At 36.3% G+C, this 22,844-nt stretch overlaps 1 protein-coding gene across 1 annotated transcript; it reads left to right on the forward strand.

Moving 5' to 3' along the window:
* Positions 1 to 17,208: 17,208 nt before the first annotated feature.
* Positions 17,209 to 21,331, forward strand: LOC142621016 (uncharacterized). The gene is made up of 2 exons (XM_075794338.1): positions 17,209 to 17,341; positions 19,810 to 21,331. Exon 2 carries the CDS (start codon positions 20,138 to 20,140, stop codon positions 20,900 to 20,902), a length of 765 nt encoding a protein of 254 aa, XP_075650453.1. The 5' UTR covers positions 17,209 to 17,341; positions 19,810 to 20,137; the 3' UTR covers positions 20,903 to 21,331.
* Positions 21,332 to 22,844: the final 1,513 nt, after the last annotated feature.

The following is a 22,844-nucleotide window of genomic DNA, read 5'->3' on the forward strand; positions in this document are numbered from 1 at the left end:
ATAGTAAATGATAAAGTGATGTTAACGGTAGGTTGAAATAAAAACCAATAAAAACCTGTCATCTCAATTGTTATGTCTACAGTATTACTTAGAATATAATAGAAATGTAGTTACTTCTAATGATAAAGAGGAGCCAAACCGTGCAATGGATGTCGAAAGTTTTGCAACTTAGTGACATAATTGGTCTCCCTTATAAGCCAAGTTTGGAATCCCTCTTTCCCGCTTGTAACAATTAAAACAATCCTCATTTGTAAAAGTAAAAAATATAATAAAAAATATGGAGAGAAGAAGCAGAGAAACCAATAACGTTTCAAAATGAAAGAAAAACAAATTTCATTTACATTATTAACCAAAAAATATTAAAAGAAAAGAAAATCTGCATTCTCTAAATTTTACTTTCTTCGAATTCTACATGTAAAATCATGAGCTGATAACAAATATCTTTTGGGTAAGGACTAATGGTGGCTTTAGGAATTTTTTTGAGGGTGGTCATTTAGAAACTTAAAAGATACAAAATCTTATAAAAAGAGAACTTTATATATTGACGAAAAAAAAAAAAAAACCATACACAAAAATAAAGTTTTACAATTTCCTTCTACGAATTTTCTTATTTTGAAATCGTTACATGATAGTCTCATTATCAATATTACAAACAACATCTCTTTCAAAATTTTAGTTAAATAAAATTTTTCTTGGACTTTTTTTTTTATATTTGTAAGGACCTAATATATTGTTAAAAAGACCAAAGTTTGAGGACAAAGTTTGATTACAAACTTAACATTGCTACATAATTTGAAAATCTCACTAAAATATTAACATTGCTACATATTTTGAAATTTTAATAATTGAATTGCATGTTCTCTATATTCTTAAAACATATGTCGAATTTCATGACAATTAGATGTTATTTACTATTCAATTCATAAACTTATTTTTATATGTATAATTTTAGACTACAAAAACTCAAAGTTTAAATATTTAATTGATGACTATTGATCTTTGATTTTTTTTGAAATTTTGCAAGTAAGGAGGATATAAAAAGAAAATGTGATTAAATTGTAGATTTCTTAAAATTCATATTCAATAAAAAAAATATTAAATGGAGTTATAGCTTTACTCTACAACCAAGTTTATTGCTAAAATTTGTCCAAAATTTAATTACGCTGTGCCTAAAAAATATTTAGGGCGGTTACAAAGTTTTTACAAAAATCAAAAAATTTTAAAATTTATATATAATAACTATTTTGTTAGGTGAGGGTGATTCTGTAACCACCTAGACTCTATGGGAGCCGCCCCTGGTAAAGACTATCGTTTTCAGTTGGAAAAGAAAAAACAATCTTCTTCCATCATTCCCATACTTGTTAGCTTCTTCTAACAAGCAAAGTACATTATCATCTAATAGAAACAAAACATAAATAAATTAAGTCAACTAATCATTTTGTAAATTCATGATTAAAAATTTGAAGCATCCTTGTTAGTCGCGTAACTACCTACAACCGTAATAACCACTCCGTAATTGGAATAATATATGCATGACTACTGATGTTGACCGTGAGTGATCCGATGTCTATCCTTTTTTTTTTTTTTTTCCATTGGTAGCATAAAATATATTAAGTTTATTATTTCTTTCTCCGTGCTGCAACAAATACTTTTCTAGAAACCCTTCCATTCTCTCTTTATATATTCTAAGAAAAAAAAAAAAAAAACAGAAAATTGAGTACCGAAGCCAATGTTAGATCTCAATCATTTAGTCTTGACTTTTGCAGTCTCTTTTTTTTTTTTTTTTTTTTTTTAAATAGGGAAAATTAATGGACAATTATTTTTAAAATTTTTAATGAGAAAAGAAAAAAGTAATTAATTTATTTTTCTTCTTTTTTTTTATTATTTTTTTAAATATATTTCATACAAAAGTAGTATTAAAACTTTCTTGAAATGACCTATTAATTAACAAATACTCTAACATTACTTATTCACCTTTAGTTTGAGATTACTTATTCACCTTTAGTTTGAGGGTGGGAGGTGTTAGATATATTATGTTCCAATTCAATTGTAGGCTCATGTGCTTGTAGAACAAACAGATTGATCCAACTGTAAGTTCATGATCTTGTAGAATAAGCATATTAACCTTAAGTTAGTTTATGATTAGTTTAGGGTTAGTCATATATTCTTTAGTATATAAACTCTACATTGAGTTCATTGACTGTACGGACGTAGGCTATTAGGCCGAACCACGTAAACCTTTGTGTGTGCTCTCTCTTTTATGCGTCTGCTCGTAATTCAATCGTCACACACAATCACATAATAACTTTCACAATAATAATAATAACTACTATCTTATAGTCCATCTAATTAGGTTTGCTACTGTTGGTTTAGTCTTGTGTCACCATTTTAAACAACAAGACAAATGTTTCTTTAGACTTCCCATTTCTAGGGGATTGAAATATGGTGCAATAGCCCTAGTGCACCATGCAATACCACTTTTGATAGCCAAGATTAAAAGTTCAAAAGCTTACTTTTAATGCCAACTACCATTGAATTTTTACTTTTAACTTTTATTTTCACCACTTTACCTTCTCAAATGTTTTCTCTCAAAATTCCATTTTGAGCAAGGATGGAATCGGGATTTGAGCTTAGGGGGGCTGGAATTTTGCAAAGGTTTCAATTTCATACTGAGCTCATTTTAGTTTAGTTAAAGTCTGTTGAGGACCAAAATTTCACAAGAAAGCCCATTCCATGCATGAAAAGTAAGGAAAGACTATGGGCCTTAACAAAAGAAGACCCAATTCATGAAGCTAAGAAGGACCAAGAAGGCCCAAAATCCCAAAAAGAAGAAAAAAGAAAGAAAGAATAATAATACAAAAGAAAAAAAGAAGAGGATCTCGGACAAGGATCTTAGCCAGAGGATATGCAGCAAGGATCTCGGTCAGGCTAGAGGATATGCAGCAAGAGGAATCAACATCAAGGCCCTATGTATGTTTAGACTTTCAGCAAAAAACAAGCCATTAAAAATCCAGCAAAAAACCAGGTATTATCTTTGTAATCTATGATCCAAGCTCGTGGGATCCCGAGTGGATAGTAAGGGAGGAATAGTTTGGTCGGTAGGGGAGTGATTTCTAGTGAAAGGAGGATCCCAAAACTTTCTCTTGGTTCATATATTTGCTTGGAATGCATGAACCAATGGAAAACTCAATTCCCCTATGTGCATGACACCTCCTCACAATTTCCTCTCAATTGTCACTTTCAACCAAAGATGCCTTCCAGTACATTGAGCAGCCCACCCACTCATTTGACTTTCCAAGAAGAAATCGTTCATTTATAGCTAAAGCCAAATGCCCATTTTGAGTTATAATTGCCTAAATAAGCTAAACTTCTGTCCAATGCACCTTTTTAGGTCACAGAGGACATAGTTTTACCCAGCAGACCTGGGACGTCCTCGCTCGGGGTACCAGACTAGGTTTGCTATAAAAGGAACACTAAGGCATAGCAGAAAAGGGGATTTGGAGGGGAGAAAAGTGGGGATTCAGGGGAAGAGTTCAAAGGTTCAAAACATATATTCTTAAAGCTTTAAAAGCCTAGCAAGGAAGAGAAAGAAATAAAACAAAATAAGAGAGCCAAGGTGGAGGAATTCGTCCCATATCCTTGAGATCATTCAAAATATCACTTAGCCTCCAAAGAAACATATTCCAAAAACATGCACACATCAGATATCACTCTCTCTCACAAATAACCTCCTCACCTAATATCTTGGAAGGCAATGCTCAAGCAAAGCCACTTGGACTTGAGTTCCAAATCCCACAAGTATTGTACAAAAGCACTAAGTCTATGAGAATTGGGGCTAGAATCCTCGTGGCTGAATCATTCTCATGAAATTCATTTACATATATGTATATGTATTAAAATGTATATCCTAATCTAAGAAACTAACAATTATTTGAAGATATATGTATTGTATAGTGTGTTCTTATGCAGGACCTATAGAGGTAAAGGAAAATGACAAAACTCTATTGCATAATAAGCATGGAGAAAGATCGTATAGTTCAGAGAATCAGCATTCTAGGTTCTTACAGGCTTAGTACCCCTGGGAACCACGACATCACGTCTGGGGTACCACGATATTATGCTTGAAGTACCAAGTGAAGGAATTCTTTTAAATGTTCACACAGTAAAAGATAAGCCTCAAATTCTCATTGTGAATATTATGAATACTTATTTTACTTATTTTGTAAGGGTAAATGGTCATTTCATGACAATAAAACACTTATAATGGCATTTTATTGCTTAGGAGGAATTGCATTTTTTCCTTGAGGAGATTTATGTGACTTGCGCACAACTTGGTTCGTAATTAGCCCCCATTTAGCTGCGGTGAACTAAGCCCAGTCCACCAAACAACAAGTAAAGGGCCTAGGATCCTTGTTTCTACTTGGGCCTGGGTACTGTTCAAAAAAGGACTCTTACAAAGTTTTAAAGAAATGATATATTTTGGTACCAGTAATTCCCAGTACACCGTTTAAAATTATCGCTATATATATTATATTTAATTTTTTGATAAGAATATATTATATTTAATTTAATTATAAATTAGAATCCCACTTTTTTTATATATATATATATATATATATATATATAAACAAAAAATAAATAAAAGGTAGGAAAAAGAAATATGTGGATAAGTGAATCTCACGTGTTGAGTAGATGACTTTTGGACAAAAAATAAATAAAAGGTAGGAAAAAGAAGTATGTGGAGAAGTGAATCTCACATGTTGAGTAGATGACTTTTGGACAAAACTGTAAAGTTGTGATTTCCAATTATATTGTGTTGGCTTTAATTCCGTGCCATATTTGATTGTATTTTCTTCAATCATTTTCCCTGTATGTATGTGGGTTTAATTGTAAGGGATGAGTGTGAGAGATTAGTGAAGAATCAAGCTTCAAAAGTTGAACAAGTGGATTTCACGACTGGCTAGTGACTGTCTCGTGAGAAGCAATTCACGAAAAGAGCCATTGTAGAGCACATGATTGGAAGATGAAGAGTTGTGCTAGGCTGTCTTTTTCATGACTGTCTCACAAGTAAGGCCAACCTACGAAGGACCCACGAAAGTTTTCGTTTGGCAAGAAGTTGTGTTTTTCTTTACCAAGTTTTTACCCACACTATACATACCCTCATTATCCACAAATTGTAAGGAGTGTTTTTGAGAGAGAGAACCCTAAAAAATACACTTGAGAGTTAGAGATTGTTATACGCACAATTATCTACACATTTCCTTGTGGTTTTCCTCAACTCCTACCTCTCCATCTCTATATCTTTGAGAGGTTGCTAGCCCAAATACTTAACACACCTATATTGAGTGTAAAGTGAGTTTTTGGTGCTGCTAGAAGCATTGGAAAGTGCCATTAATTGGCAGATGAGATCGAGTTGAATTGCGAGATCTAGAAAGTTAGAGAAGACAAGGCTCCGAGAAGTCAGTTGATAACAGGAGCTTAGAGGGCTTTAGTAAATGGGTAGACTAGGGTTGGAGGGTCTTTTGTTATTCGTGTACTCCGACTTTATTCTCTAGTGGATTGATTTCGACTTGGAGAGTTGCGGAGAGGTTTTTTGCTGAGTTCTTCGATTTCCTCTTCGATAACACGTCTTGGTGTTATCTTGTGTTTGCATCTTTCTTCCATACTCTTTAAGCTTTCATTTTATTGTTGATAATGGATGAATATGGATTAGGGTGAAGTTATCGGTTTATTGCGCTTATTTACTCTTATTCCGCACTTAGTTTAAGCTAGAGTAAAAGCTATCTAGCCGTAGCTTTTATTTGGGAGTTTGAATAAGCTCTTGTGTTTTAAAACAAATCCGAGCTTTTAATTGATATCGGAGTGGGTACACTTATCAAATTTCATTAGCCTAGTGTGATCTTATATCTCGTGTGAGATGGATAGATCTCAATCTCTTAATGCTCCCCCCTACTTTGATGGGAGTAATTATGCTTTTTGGAAAGTACGTATGCGTACTTTTCTTTTTACTATTGACAAGACAATGTGGGATTCTGTTGAGAATGGATATGTAAGACCCACTATTGACAAATTTGAATGGGATAAGGTTGCTCTTGCTTTGGTAAGTGCCAATAGCAAAGCTATTAATGCTATTTTTTGTTAGGATATATGTGTTTCACTTGTTAGGAGCATATGTCATTATTTTGTGTAATTGGCAAACCCTTTGACAAAATGCACTTTACTTGTATTTGGGCAGATCTAGAATGTTTTTAATGCTTCAAGAAATCTTGTTTCAAGATCAAGTGTTAAAGCCATGCAAGTTTGTCCAAGAAACAAGTTGAAGAAGTGCCTGTCATTAAAGCTCGACAGCTTCATCTATCGAGCTTTAATAAGCTATTCTAGTTGTTGAGGTTTAAGAAAAACAGTTTTTCAGATCTGTTTTGATTTCAATCTGTGGATATGTCTTTGGACCTTCTCTTCTCATAACCTTAGGCATATAAAAGGATTATTTTTAGGGCTGTCAAAGTAGATACAAGTTGCACAAGCATTTGAGCAAAGTCTGCTCAAGCAATTTGTGACCGGAGACAAAGTTTACCCTAGTTCATCTCTTTGTGAAGAAACTGCTGTGTCTTTGCATCATAGGGTTTTGTAACCAAGCTTTTTCTTATTCTTCATTGTGAGGATGAACTGAGGAACTTTGCAGCCAACATCTTTCTCAAGTTGGTGATTGAAGTCGCGTACTGGGATCTGCGCAATTGGTTAGTCACGTACTAGGAACCGTGCATCGAAAAGGAGAGATTGTCACTACAGAACAAGTCCAATTGGGTATTGGGGTAAGGGTTCAACTGTAGGTTGGTATAAGGCACTGTGATTCCTTTACTTGTAACCGCTTATTGTGATAATAGTGGATTCTCGGGAGTGGTGACCTTAAAATCACCTGGTGGGGTTTTTGTCTTAGAGGTTTTCCCTATTCGTAAACAAATCACTGTGTGAATTTATTTTATGCTGAACTTTAGTTTATTGGTGATTTGTTTGTGTTACCACACGTTTACATGTTAAATTGGTTAATTAATTGAACTTGGCTAATTAATCAATTAATCCATCATAAGGGGTTAATACGTTTTTGGTCTATCAAGTGGTATCAGAGTAGACACACTTTGATTAGGGTTTAATCTCTGTGTGTGATCCATTGACCCCTGTTTGTCATGGATAGAGGACAATCTTTTATTATCTCTCCTTTATTTGATGGGACTAACTATGCATGCTGGAAAGTACGCATGAGAGCTTTTTTGCAGTCTCTAGATGAGAAGGTGTGGCAAGCTGTAGAGATTGGCTGGACCAAGCCAAAGGAAGTGCTGGCCGATTAGGATGAGGTTAAGATCAAGGCGGCAAACTTCAACAGCAGGGCATTGAATGCGTTGTTCAGTGTAGTCATAAATAAGGAATTCAAGAAGATATCCTCCACTGAAACTGCAAAGGAAGCATGGACCATCTTTCAGATAACCTATGAGGGAACAAAGGATGTCAAGGATTCGAAGCTACAGAGGCTCGCTACAAGCTTCGAAGAGATAAATATGGAGGAGAATGAGTCGTTTGATGAGTTCTATGCTAAACTCAAGGACATAATGAACTTTGCCTTTAATCTTGGAGAAACTATTCTAGAACCCAAGATTGTGAGAAAAGTGCTCAGATCTCTGCCCGAAAGATTCCATGCCAAGATCACTGTGATTGAGGAATCAAAGGATATTGATAAAATTCCTTTGACAGAGCTGGTTGAAAATCTACAGACCTATGAGTTGGGTTTGTCTAGAATCCGAAAGACGAGCAAGAGCAAGAGTATGGCACTGAAAGCCAAGAGTAGTGAGACGGAAGAGTCTTTAGACGATGAAGATTCTAAGATGAAGTCCTACATCACCAGGCAATTCAAGAAGTTTATGAAGAATGCCAATGGGAAAGGTTTCAACAAGGACTGTAAGCAATCTAGTTCTTCTCAATTCAAGGGTCAAGACAAAGAGAAGAAGGATGCTAGGGATGACGGTCAGTACACTGTTCCTACTAGACCTAAGTGTTTTGGGTGCCAAGGCTTCAGACATATGAAACAGGAGTGCCCAACATATCTCAAGACAATTGGGAAAAGTAAGGCACTTGTTGTTACGCTAAGCGACACCGAGCCTAAAGACGATTCCGACAATGAAGATGATGGAATCTTGAATGCCTTCACTGCCACAGTTAATCCTACTGAGGGGATTGTTAAAGATGTGGATGAAGAAGAGGAATTGGTGGAATCCAAGTTTGAGAAGATGGATAATTAAGATGACATTCACACAACCTATGCTAAGTTATACAAGGTCTCAGAAAAGCACGAGAAGCTGTATAGGTTGACCACCAAGAAGCTTAATGATCTGGAGCTGGAACGTAAAGAGCTTTTCACAAAGTTTGATGAAGAAAATCAAACTATTGGAGTACTAAGGTTTGAAAATAACTTCTTGGCTGAGAAGACTGAGAAGCGTGAGGCAGAACTATTCCAAGTCAGAGCTTAGCTGGAAAGGATTTCAAGTGCTAAGCTCGATGAGATGCTTAGTTTTCAAAAATCTGCTTCAGATCGAACAGGTTTAGGGTATGATTTCTCTTCCTTTAATATTACTTCTTTTAGTATAACTGTGTTTGTTCCTCCTAGCAATAATGTTGAAATTGAGAACACTAATGATAAAACTGAATTAGCTGGTAAGAATATAGACAAGGGTAAATCTATCTTAGGAGCACTCCCTAAGTAGGATAAGAAGGAAGTTAAAAACCCTAGGGCTAAGAAGGCTAACTCTCAAAGGCCTAAACAAAAGAAGTAGCATCTCTGTCATCACTGTGGAGTAGCTGGTCATACTCGACCAAATTGCTATAAGTGGTTAGCTACTCAAAATAGCAACAGCATGTTGGCGACGGAAAACCAAGATCAGTTTCCATCCTCGTTTGCTCCTCTTGGAGATCTTCTCAAAGCCCTCATGTTCCTTTCGAACTTGAACGTTATCAATTCTTCCCCCTCACCGCCGGTTCAAGGGTTTGCGAATAAGAAAGGTTCTTCCAAGGTGTGAAAGGAAAAGGGTTCCAAGTGATTTAATCACTTTTTTTTTTCTCTCTCTCTCTCTCTCTCCATCTGTTTTTGTTTTTGCATTACTTGTGTGTTTTGCATTTTTGTTTTGAGTTTGTCTAGTTTTATGCATTGCTTTGTTTTGTCTTGCATGTTTATGGTTATTAGTTTTTCAGTTTTAGTTATTTTTGTTTTATTTCAAAAATAAAAAAATTGAAAAATTCAGAAAAATACAAAAACAGTGTGTGTATGTGTACATCAGTTCTTGTGAACCTTAAAATGGCCATTGAAATAGAGTTTTCTAAACTTTGTATCGGTTGTAGCTTAGATGAGCATTCTTATGCACAACTAAGCAAGTGAGCTTTGTGGCTCTTTGTTTGTGATGAGTAAGGTTAAGTGATTTCTTGTACTTAACACTCGTATCACTCTTTTTGACGGGAAGGACTAGAAAATCCTAAGAGAAAGGCATAAATAACCATCTCATCACTGTTACCCGTCAATTATAATATGACATCTGTATGCTTCGGCATAGCAAAAGTGCAATGTCAAAAAGTTTAACATAATTGGGTATTTCTTTTCTCTCCTTTGTATACCCATGCATGATTTGCTTAATAAATAGAAACTATGCAAAGAAATAAAAGCAAAAAGAACAAAATACTTTAAACTATGATTGCAAGCATGTTTTCTAGGAGATGTGGGAGTTATAAGATGTACTTCAAAGGTAATAGTTCCCATCAAACAGTTATGATTGTGTGTGAGTTAAAGTGATTTTCTCATATCTCAAATCGTCATAACATTGAGACACTTGTGCAATCTTGCAATGTTTTTCACACACAACACGCAATATTCTTTGCTACTCTTGATACATGTGCAGGTATAATGTGATTTGACCATCACAAGGTTTACATGTGTTGATGTATGCTCACTAAACTATTTAACTTGTTTTTGAAATATAAAATTGGTTAGACTTGTTTAGTGTGTGTGTGAGTTTTTGGGAGCTAATTGTTTAACTCTTTGTTGTTTGAGAGGTTAAAATGTTGGTTGGATCATTGGCTGAGTTGCATGTTTGATTGCATTCATATCTGTGTTTTTCTTCTCTTTGAAAAACTGTTTTTAAGCCATCTCGACACCTCTTGATACTTGGCTTATCTGTCGAGCTCATCAGTTACATCTTATCACAATCTCGACACCTCTTGACAGCTGGGTGGATCGATCGAGAAACCTCCTAGTCTCTCGATAGCTGGTGGATCGATCGAGCGTCTTTTTCGTGTCTATGTTTTGTTCCTTGACACCTCCTCGATAGCTTCATCTGTCGACGCCTGTGTTCTCGACATCTACCTCGACACATGACTTGATACCTCTCGACACCTCTATTTGTTGAGATTTACTGAGGCTTTATATATTTTTTCAGCGCGATTCGGACCTCATTTTGTCGATCTCTCTCGATCTATCCACACTTGTTCTTCTCCCAAAGACTCTCTTCTCTCTCAAAACCTTCAACCCACGTGATTTTTCGACCTCTTTTGCTTTAAATCACTTGGTATGATCTCTTTTTTTCTATTTCTTCATGATCTTTTCATGCATTCATACCTAGGTTTTTGAGTTTTTGAAAAATTTTGGGGTTTTTCAAAATTGTTGAGTTTTGTGAAATTTTTGAGATGGGTTTTTACCAAACTGAATTTTAAATCTCATACATTGCATTCCATGAGCATTATAACTATATTATCATGCATTTAGATGTGTGCAATTTGAATGTGTGCTGGTAGGATTGGATTGGGCTGAGCTTATGATGTCTTTTAATTGCATGTCACATGATTCATGCATACGCTCATTTCCTTCAATATACTTGTTATATTTGAACTTTGTTGGGACTTTTCTGAGTGTTTCCTTCTTCCCTCTCTCTCTCTAGTTTATGTTAGAGCGTTAATGACACCAAAACGTAAGTCTGCTCCATCCCAGAACCCTTTTTTTTCTCGGGCCTCTTCGTCTTCTGATCCGACTCCTTCTTCTGTTTGGTTCCGTGATGAGAAAGCCCAAAAGGACTTCTTGGAGAACTTCTCTAAACGAGGTGTTCATTCGGAACACCAAGTTGTTTTGTCAGATTTTGTCGACATTGACCTTCCCAATGTCATTCACAGACGGGAATGGGAGTCACTGTGTGACGTCTCGGTCACATGTCCTTCCGTGCTAATCCAGGAGTTCTACTCTAACATGCATGAAACTAATACTTCAGTACCTCTCTTTCATACTCACGTTCAAGGTACGCGCATAGTAGTTACACCGAAGTTGGTATCCGATGTGCTTCGTGTTCTGAGGGTTGCGCATCCTAACTACCCCGGTTGTGAGCGTCTACGGACTGTGTCCAAAGACGAGATGATCTCTGATTTTTATGAGCACCCAGTTGATTGGGGTGAGCGTCGGTTTACATCATGTTGACCTTTTGCTAAAGGTCCTAGATTCTTGAACATGGTGATGACTTTTGTGTTGTATCCTCTCTCTCTCTCACTACAACTCCATTATAGAGTCTCGTTCTCATTTTCTGTTGTCCCTTTTTGAGGATCTTTCTATAGATTTTCCTTCACATTTCATTATTTCTATCATAGATGTGTATAGGGATACAACTACCCGTGATAAGCTCATTTTTCCTTCTGCTATCATGCAGATTTTATGCCATTTTTATGTTCTTTTTCTCTCATTCGATCACTTCTCCTTTATGTGTGCCATTAACTACGCTACCATTAAACGAAGCAAGACGTAGTTTTGTTTGAGGCAGCCTGGTTTAGCAGCTCTTCCCACTCCTTCAGCTCCTTCTACCTTCACTCCCTCTACTTCAGCGGAAGGTGTGACTTTGGATGCGATCATGGCACAGCTTCAGTGCATGGATGCTCGCCTTGATACACTTTCTATGGAGTTGTATCAGGTGAACACCCGTGTTGGCCGTATTGCCAGATGGCAGGCTCGCCTTGGTGGTTTTGTGGAGTCTCCCTCTCCTCTCCCCGAGGCATATGAGACATCTGATGATGGTTCCGACAACGATGATGATGATGAGGATGGAGATGCTAGCTCTTCCAATTCTGACGAAATGTCTACTTGACACTCTTACCCTTTGTCACTCGTGACAAAAAGGGGGGAGTAGTTTTGGATATGAGAGTAGTCTTTCTTAGAGGGAGAGTTAGGATATAGGAGATTTTTGTTAGGGGGAGTGTTTGTTTTGTTCTTGAGGGATGTAGTGAGGATTACATGTATCTTTTCTTTTCTTTTCTTTCTTTGTTGGGGATACATTGTTCTTGTACCTAGGTGTAGTGACCATTTTTGCATACATGATGCTTATCAAGTGATATATATGATGATGTATGTTTTATTCACCTATTTCTACATGTGTTGTTTCTTTTCTCTCTTTATACACATGTTTCTTATTTGTATGCAATTTATTATTTCTGCTTAAGAAAAAGATGCGTGATGTGTTTTGTTTAAAGTGTTTCAGAAATATAGGTTGTCAAAATCTACTTGCCATAAACTCTTCTCTTTGCAAATTCTTTCAAGAGTTTGTGTTAGGATAGATTTTATTGTACTTAACAAGTGAGTATGAGTTGAGTAATTTATGACTTCTCTCATATGTTCATTTGTTTCTTGTGGTTTTGTCACGAATTGCCAAAGGGGGAGATTGTTAGGACATATGTGCTTCATCTATCGAGGTTTAATAAGCTATTCTAGTTGTTGAGGTTTAAGAAAAACAGTTTTTCAGATCTGTTTTGATTTCAATCTGTGGATATGTCTTTGGGCCTCCTTTTCTCATAACCCTAGGCATATAAAATGATTATTTTTAGGGCTGTCAAAGGAGATACAAGTTGCACAAGAATTTGAGCAAAGTTTGTTCAAGCAATTTGTGACCGGGGACAAAGTTTACCCTAGTTTATCTTTTTGTGAAGAAGCTGCTGTGTCTTTGCACCATAGGGTTTTGTAACCAAGCATCTTCTTGTTATTTATTTTGAGGATGAATTGAGGAACTTTGCAGCCAACATCTTTCTCAAGTTGGTGATTGAAGTCGCGTACTAGGATTCGCGCAATTGGTTAGTCACGTACTAGGAACCGTGCATCTAAAAGGAGAGATTGTAACTACAGAACAAGTCTAATTGAGTATTGGGGTAAGGGTTTAATTGTAGGTTGGTATAAGGCACTGAGATTCCTTTACTTGTAATCGCTTGTTGTGATAATAGTCGATTCTCGGGAGTGGTGACCTTAAAATCATCTGGTGGGGTTTTTGCCTTGGAGGTTTTCCCCCATTCGTAAACAAATCACTGTGTCAATTTATTTTCTGCTGTACTTTAGTTTATTGGTGATTTGTTTGTGCTACCACGCATTTACATGTTAAATTGGTTAATTAATTGAACTTGGCTAATTAATCAATTAATCCATCATAAGGGGTCAATACATTTTTGGCCTATCATTTTTTGTGGTGTTTCTACTGATGAGTTTCACAGGATTTTGCATGTGAAGATTGCCAAAGAGCCGTGGACCATTCTTGAGACAACCTACGAAGGTGCTAAGAAGGTTAAGGACACTTAGTTTCAAATGCTCACTACCCGGTTCGAAGAAGTAAAGATGAGCGACGATGAGTCGTTCGACTCCTTTTATGGTAGACTCAACGAGATAGTGATTTCCAAGCTCAATCTTGGGGAGAAGATTGGAGATGCTAAGGTGGTGAGTAAGATCTTGAGATCTTTACCCGAAAGCTTCCAAGCTAAGGTCACCGTAAAAAAGGAGAGCAAAGATTTGGACGAGATAAAGATTCAAGAACTCATTGGATCTCTCCAAATCTGTGAGCTCAGACTGCCTTCTCACAAGTCCAGCAAATCACTTGCTCTTAAAACTATAATTGAAAGAATGAGTGATTTCTTCGATGAAGATGATGTAGAGAAGGAGTTGGCGTTTCTTGTAAAGAATTTTCGAAAATTTCTCAAGATGAAGAACAATGGGAAGTTGATTGGCAAAAGAAAGTTCTCATCCTCCAAAAATGACAAGAGGGAGTTCAAGAAGAAAGATGGGAAGGACTCTTCATCTACTCAAGGAATCGTGTGCTATCAATGCAACAGCCATGGACACCTAAAGAAAGAATGTCCAAACTATTTAAGAGGAAAGGGTAAAGTGCTTACTACCACCCTTAGGGGCTCAGAGAGGTTAAACTCCAATGCCAAAGGAGAATGTGATAGTAAGGGAAACTATTCAACCTTTATGGCAATTACCACGGTTGACTCTAGAGATGAGTTGAGCAATTTGGTTGATGAGCTAGGTGTACATTCTGAAGGTGAAGAAATTGATGATTCAAAAGATGAAGATGTGTATCTCAATGAAGGTGAGAAAAACCGTTAAGAAGTGTATGATGAATTACTTGAAGGTTGTGGCAAATATGCCAAAGTTGCAAAGAATGCAGTTAAAAAGATGAAGAAAATTGAAGAAGAGCACAAGTCCACACTTGTGCAACTCAAGGATGTAAAATGTGAAGTTGAAGGGCTGAAGGAAGAATTGTTGAATGCCTACTTGAAAATCAAGTTCCTTAAACTTGAAATCATTCAAGCAAATGTCAAAGTGAAGCACATTTCCACCAGAAACTTGACAGTGTGCTCTCTTCTCAAAAACCTTCAAATGACAAGACCGGTCTAGGTTATGCCGGTGAAGGAAGCTCAAGCAGTGAACCCAAGAAGGAAGTGAGGTTCGTGTTGACCAAAAATGTAGAGAAGTCCAAGGTTAAGACCCCTGTTGTTGCAAAGAGAACCGTTGGTGCAAAACCAAAGGAAAAAGGGAAGTCATAACCCAAAAGTCAAAGGAAACCTCAAGTGAAGCATTTTTGTCATCATTGTGGCATATGAGGGCACACAAGACCAAATTGCTTCAAGCTTCAAGCTCTTAAGAGGGTTGAGTCTTTACGTGGCCAAGATAACTCAAGAAAAACGCCGAAGGGAAACCAAGCTGAAGAAGAAAATGAGGGGCAACTCATTGGAGATGTTATGAAAATGTTGAAGAACATTTCATCATGCCTTACTAGCTTTACCCCAAGGTTTGAGAGTTATGTCAATCGTACCCCTTCTTCCAAGGATTTCACCAAAAACACTTGTACAGTATGGGTGAAGAAGGGTATTCATGCATGATCACTCACTTTGCCCATGCGTTAATACTTCCAACGTATTAGGGTTATAGTTTCATGCATCATGACATATGCAATCTTCTTGTGTCATTACTTCCGTTTTAAGCATGTTTCTTTTACAAGTCTTTGTTTGTTTACCTTGTTTTTGTTGATCTTACTTTATTTTTTTTGTTTTTGAGTGTGTTGAAAAATTCAAAAACTCATAAAAAGTGAAAAATTTCAAAAAGTTTGATTGCTTGTGTTGTGTATATCACATGTTAAGTTTGGCCTTGTATCTCCATAGTAATGACGTAGTGCATTTACAAGCTTAGCTTGTTATGTATGCACATTTTTTTCTAAGTGTGAGCGACATCTAGAAATCTACGTTTGATAGTTGTAAATAGATCTTCAAGATAATCATGAATGATTGGTCATTAGTCTTGTTTGATCTTGATACATACGTAGACTTGTGCCTATATATCTTCTCACAATTTTTTATCTTTTTCAAAGAGCTCTACAAATGTCAATCTCTAAAAAGAGGAAGAGTTGAAAAAGTCTTGCTTCAAAAATTAGTTTGACTAGGAAAAGGTGGAGCAAATATGGATTAAAATGTATGGTGCCAAAGCCAAAGGCTTATTCATCAAAGATATATCAAAAGGTTCATGGCATCGTTTCTTAAAAATTGAGTATGAAAAATGGAAGCCAAATGAAATCTTTCAATTAAATGTAAACATTTTGGTGAGGGGTTATATATGTTCATTTCTACAAGTGAGATAGGTCACTTGTCTTCGTACCAGTTGTGTATGACTTTTTGATTGAATTGATCATTGAAACATCATACTAGACTATGGACTAGTTCATACTTGATTCACATATACAACACACAAGTCTAATGTTCAAAGAATACCTATTTCATTTGTGTGATTGTACGTGTTCAAATGTAATATGTGTATACTCAATTGCTTGATGATCAAACCCAAAAAGATTTTTGAGTATGTATATGTTTTTTAAAGTGTTTTTATGTAGCACTGTTGTGTTAAGAGTTTTTTTTTTCTTTTTTCCCAAAAGTCCGATTTGTTTTTGTTGAAAAACTCTTTCAGTGGCATTTTCGTGAGTAAGTTGCGAGTAAGAACCTACTTGCGAAAATGAGGAAGCCAATTTCAGTTTTTTCAAAAATTTAAATAGAGAGTTTCGCAACTCCCTCACAACTCTTTAGTGAGAAGAAACTTCCCGCAAAATCTGTCCTGTGCTTCAGAGGCCATTCGAGCAACTTAGCGAGTAGCTTACCTGCGGAATGAGCGAATTTTTAGTTTTTAAAGGGCAAACAATGATAGTTTTTCAAATATCTCTTTTTTCCTCCTTCATGACTCTCTCAACCCAAAAAACACCTTTTCACTCAAAATCTCACCCAAAACTCAAGAACTTTCATCCCTAAGACTCATCTAAGGTATGTTTTAACACATTTTCTCTCTTGAATCCTTAGATTAAGTCTTGAATTCTAGTATTTCTAGGGTTGGTATATTTTTGAAAGGGGTTGGGGAAAACTTATTTTCATGTAAATTTTTTAAATTTTCTTCATTGGGTTGTGTCCTATTGTGTTTGTTTGTGTTTATGTTGGCCCCAAGTGGTATTTTAACATGTATTTAGGCAAGATTATAACATGTTCATGCATTGTTTTACGTGTTAGTGGTGTGTATGCACTTTAAATGTTTGATAAAATGCCCAAATGACATTTTCTTGTTGTTTTGGACTCCGATGAATACCAATTTTTGGGAATTACTATGTTTTTACGTGCTTAACATGTTTTGAACATTGGTTGTGTGTTTTACACACTTTTCCCCATGAGTGCCTTGTAACGTCCCAATCACACACAAAAAAAAAAAAAGTGGTCAGACTTTATTTGGACCACATGTGCCCACCTACCCCATTTAACCCCCACCACTCATCTCACAAATATCTCTACTCTCTTTGGCCGGCTCACTTCATTTCTTTTCTTTCTTTTTTCATTTTCTCTCAACACAACACAAACATTTCTTTCATATTCCCTCATCCTCTCCCGCAGTACCCATTCCAAATCCACATCTCCACCATCATTTTTCTGGCAAGATCACCAGAAAATTGTTGAGAACCCATAAGCACCTTCACATCTTTTATTTGAGGTAAAAAAATTTCTAATCTTTTTGGTGGGTTTTATACTTTTGCTTGAGGATAATTTTTATCTAAGCTTTGATAATGATACCCATGTGATTTATGAGCATTGGAAGTGATATTTATGTGTTTTTTTGTATGGGTTTTGTATTGGTGGAATTTTTGATGAGTGGGTATATATATTTTGTGCTGAAAATGGCTACTTGAGGTTTATGTATGGTGGAAAAATTTAGGGGTTTTAAGTTATAATGTGTGATGGTTAGTAAATTTAATTTTTCCATTGCTATTGGGTTTGTTTGGAGTTAGTTGAAGTTTTATTTTTCTTGTCTTGGAGGATATTGTGATTTTTACTTTCATGGGTCTCTTAATGATGTAGTATAATATTTATGGAAGCTAGTCATAATATTGAAGATGATATTAAATGGGTTAACTTTATAAATTGGAGTTAATGTCTTGTGAATCAATTTGTTGAGAAACTTTGGAAGTGGTATATAGTATTATTGATAAGGTTAAACACTAGGCTTTCCAAATTAAGTGTTTATTTGGCAATTCCTAAATTGTGGCTAGATACAATTTCAAGCTCTATACTTATTGTGATAGGTTTACTTGATATTGTTTAGGTTCTAGCTAATCTTCTTGGAGCTTGGAGAGTTAGGCTTTTGTGGTTGCGAGGTAAGTAGCTTCTTAATGGGATATTTTTAGAAAATTACCATATTTCACAAACGATGTTTTTGGGTCAAACACATTTTGAAAAATTATACATGGATATATGTTTTCTTAAAATTGTCGTGTTGTGACCCTATTACATATTATTATATATAAAAATGTACCATATTTGGTATTGCATTTGGGGAAATGCATGACTTATTGATATGGAAAAATGAGTATCTTTTATTTAATCTTTGATAAGGAAATTATGGATTCTATGGTATAATAGAAAATTTAAAGATGCTTATCTTGTCTTAGTACTTGAGAAATTGATAGAAAATCTTTTTGGCAAGAATGAAGTTAAAAGCCTTACAAACTTTGTGGAAGTAGATTATTTAAGGTCTTTCTGAAACTACTTGGATATAAACTATGTGTTTCAAAGTAATGTAACTTGTGGGCATCATGTAGTTTTAACACCATGTCATGTGTGATTTCCCGGTGATCACCCAATTTGTTTTTCGTAGTCTTTGTGACAACGAAATCAAATCTAGGTCAGTGCCCTTTCACTTTGGATGACACGTTCTTCCTTGCTGTCCATGGGGGGAAGAGGTTCCTTGATTGTGTGTGGGTGAGGTTGCTGTCCATGGGGCCAAAAGACCGCATGTAAAAGAGGTCCTATTTGACGCGCTCTCTCTGCTGCCCATAGGGAGAGAGAAAAACCTTGAGGGTATGGGTGAGGCTGCTGTCCATGAGGTCAAGAGTCTGCATACCAGAGAGGACAATATCATGCTAGTTGTGAATGGGTGGATCCCCTGGCCGATCTATGTGATAGTGTGGTATATTTGTGATAAACTGCCGTATGTTAGATTTTATGGTTGTGGAAATTATATTGTTAGCGCTCACAGATTATAGTATATAGTTTCAAGGTATTTACTTTGAGAAATTTTGTGTTTCATTATTTAATCATTCTGGTCATATTATTATTATTGAAGATGAAGCTTGCATTTTCCCCACCCCCATTAATTATGCTACTTACTGAGCTTTAGCTCATCCCACTCTCTAACAGTTTTTCAGAGTAATTAGCCATACCTTGGATATGAAGCTTACTTCATTGGTGATGATTGAAGTGGGATGTTAAATTTGGAGATTTTTACTGTAAATGGTTGGTGACTTGAATTTGCTATGTTCACCGAGACATTAATTAATTCTATTGAAGGTTGGTCACTTGAGGTTTGTTAGCCTTAGGCGTGGTAGGCCTAGACTCGATATTAAGAGTTCTTATTCTTGATAAGATTGTGACTTTGTGTAATCCAAGAGTTTTGTAATATATATTCATGTATTATGTGGAAGCACATGATTTTTAGTTATTGTTCATAAATGTGTTATAGAGCTCTGACTTGTAATGTGGAGATTTATGGTTATATATTTTTATCCTGTGGAAATGAAAGGAAAATAAAGATCTCCCATAGTTTGGTTTTCCAAAAAGGAAAAATTTACAGGTACTTGAGATGTCTTTCTCACGCTTTGGACCCTTTGGGGTTTGGGGCGTGACATGCCTTGTCATGCATTGTTCATTCATCTCTCATGCACACTACAAGCACACTTGATGCACACACTTGATCACTTGACATGTTTTGCATTTCATTCATGCTATATAAGTCTTGTTAGATCTTTAGCATTTAAAACATGATCTTGTGAATTTGTTTTATAGCTTTTATGTGATTGTAGGACTTTTTGTTCGTTTTATGGACTAGTATCTAATCAAGTTTGTTTCCTTGTTTGTGTTTGTGCGGTTGTTCTTTTTGCAAATGTATCATCGTTCCTCTCGCAGTAAAGAACAAGTGATTGACCTCACATCATCCCCTGTATCAAAGAGGACCTGTCATTCGTCCGATGATTTTGACATTGAGAGATTCAAGACTCTCTTAGATTTTCAATTTTTCTCCAACAACTTCGAGGATGCTCCTACTGTGGTGGAAAGGGTTGTAAGATTTGATACCCTGGGATCCACCTTTATCCCTAAGATATTTGTGGATAAGGATTGGGCAAACTTGTTTCGCAACTCTGAGGATCCCGTTGACGAATTGGTCAAAGAATTTTACTCGAACGCTTGGTTCACCGAAGTTGAACTGAAGTGTTGGGTTCGCGGGGAGGATTTTATGATCACTTTGGATTATCTAGCAAAGATTCTTCACATTAATCGTCCGGAGAATGTGGACATTTCACCGTATGATGACAGTCTACCTTTAGTGACAGAGATTCTTGACATTTTAGGAGCTGATCATGAAGTCTCCTCTAAAGACACTTCCATTGGAATTGCAAAATTTGGATTGGAGTTAAAGACTCTCACATTGATCATGTTTTTCAACCTATACCCTCTATCCAACATTGGTTTCATCAATCTTGGAAGAGCACAATTTTTGTGTGATTTGATCAAAGGAGCTCAAATTGATATTTGTGCTCACATATTTCAGACCATGGGGAAAACGACAAGACGATCAGCTGCAAGAATGTGTCTTCCTTTTTGCAGTCTTGTCATGAAGATCATGGTTCTTAAAGGTGTTCGTCCACCAAAAGAAGGAACTATCTTGCTTCATCAACGATCAATATCAATGATTTCACTTCAAATGAGCAAGAGTCACTCCTTTGCTGAAAGGGCAAAGCATAGTCCCTCCAAGACTCCGAAGAGCGAATCCTCCCAACATGCCACTCCTTCCGAACATCGATCAGCTGCTCCCACTATCCCCGGGCAACCCGAGACTACATTTCCTCACATTCCCGAGCCTCAGTCTACTAGCACTCAGCTGGGACCATCTAGCTCTCATCAGGATAAGTTAAGGACCTTGATTAAGGGACTACATGAACGCATTTTAGGACTTGCTAACGTCATTTACTCAACCACAACCAGGTTCAGATTCTTCTAACCACCATTGAGACACAGTTGGATGAGATTCAACACAAGCTAGAGGAGAGCCTTTAGCTATTTCATGCCAAAAAGGGGGAGAACACTTAATGTGAATATGTTTGACTATAACATATAGTAAGGGGGTGAGCATCACTTGAAAGGAGGTATGCATATTGAAAGGGGGAGATCAGTGGCTCAAAAGGAGGAAGCTAACCTACAGCCACACACACTTTTGGATAGTCTAACCATTGTTTGGCTAGTCAGTTTATTTTACGCTTTTATAATTTTTGGATGTTTACAATGCTTTTGTTTAAACCTTTCAAATACTTTAGATTATAACTTAGTTTTTTCTTTAGTATTGTTTTGTATCTTGGTTTATATAGCTGTTTTTTGATGCTTATTGTTTACTATTGCTTATAGCCTTAGTTTCTTTAATGCATCATGTGTTTGTTGGACATGTAATTGATTTTAGCATTGCTCTTAATTGCATTGCGTTTTTGGATGATCATTTACTTTATAAATGGACATTGTAGTCATTTCTCTAATGACTGTTTATGTTTGATCAAGTTATGCTTATTGTCATATATCCCTTTTGATATCTTGATCGCATTTTACTTGTTCCTTATACATACCTTGTGTTCTACTTGTTTTGAGCTTAATGAAATTTTGTTGTTATGTGCAAGTGTTTCAGGATACATTTGTATATGGTGCAAGTGCTTCACAACTTCTAGAGTTAGGTGTGAGTGAGTTTTGTCTATGTTCCGAAACTCACGTTTAAGTCTAGAGTCTGTTTAGGGGTTTTGTCATGGAATAGCCAAAGGGGGAGATTGTAAAGTTGTGATTTCCCTGTTTAGGGGTTTTGTCATGGGTTTAATTCTGTGCTAAATTTGATTGTATTTTCTTCAATCATTTTCCCTGTATGTATGTGAGTTTAATTGTAAGGGATGAGTGTGAGACATTAGTGAAGAATCAAGCTTTAAAAGTTGAAGAAGTGGATTTTGCGATTGGCTCGCGATTGTCTCGCGATAAGCAACTCACGAAAAAAGCCACGTGTTGAGCACATGACTAGAAGATGAAGAGTCGTGCCAGGTTGTCTTTTTCGCGACTATCTCGCTGGTAAGGCCAACGTGCGAAGGACCCATGAAAGTTTCTGTTTGGCAAAAAAGTTGTGTTCTGCTTTACCAAGTCTTTATCCATACTATATATACCCACACTATATATACCCTCATTACCCACAAATTGTAAGGTGTTCTTGTCAGGGAGAAAATTCTAGAAAATACACTTGAGAGTTAGAGATTGTTATACCCACAATCATCTACACATTTCTTTGTAATTTTTCTTAACTCCTACCTCTCCATCTCTATATCTTTGAAAGGTTGCTAGCCTAAACACTTAACACACTTATACTAAGTGTAAAGTGAGTTTTTGGTGCTGTTAGGAAGCATTAGAAGGTGCCATTCATTGGTGGATGCAATCAAGCTGGATTGTGGGATCCGGAAAGCTAGAGAAGACAAGGCTCCAAGAAGTCAGTTGATAGCAGGAGCTTGGAGGGCTCAGGTACATGGGGTAGACTAGGCTTTGAGGGTCTTTCGTTATTCGTGTACTTCAACTTTATTTTCTAGTGGATTGATTTCGACTTGGAGGGTCGCAGAGAGGTTTTTCACTGAGTTCTTCGATTTTTTCTTCGATAACATGTCTCGGTGCTATCTTGTGTTTGCATCTTTCTTCCCTACTCTTTAAGCTTTCATTTTATTGTTGATAATGGATGAATATGGCTTAGGGTAGAGTTATCGGTTTATTGTGCTTATTTACTCTTGTTTCGCACTTAGTTTAAGTTAAAGTAAAAGCAATCCAGCCGCTTTTGTGTTTTAATACAAATCCGAGCTTTCAAAAACAAAATAGTAAAATCCCATGTGTGTCTGACATTTTTGACCGAAAGCTCAAAAGTAGATATGTATAGG

Source organism: Castanea sativa, chromosome 12 (assembly GCF_040712315.1).
Source record: "Castanea sativa cultivar Marrone di Chiusa Pesio chromosome 12, ASM4071231v1".
NCBI lineage: Eukaryota > Viridiplantae > Streptophyta > Magnoliopsida > Fagales > Fagaceae > Castanea > Castanea sativa.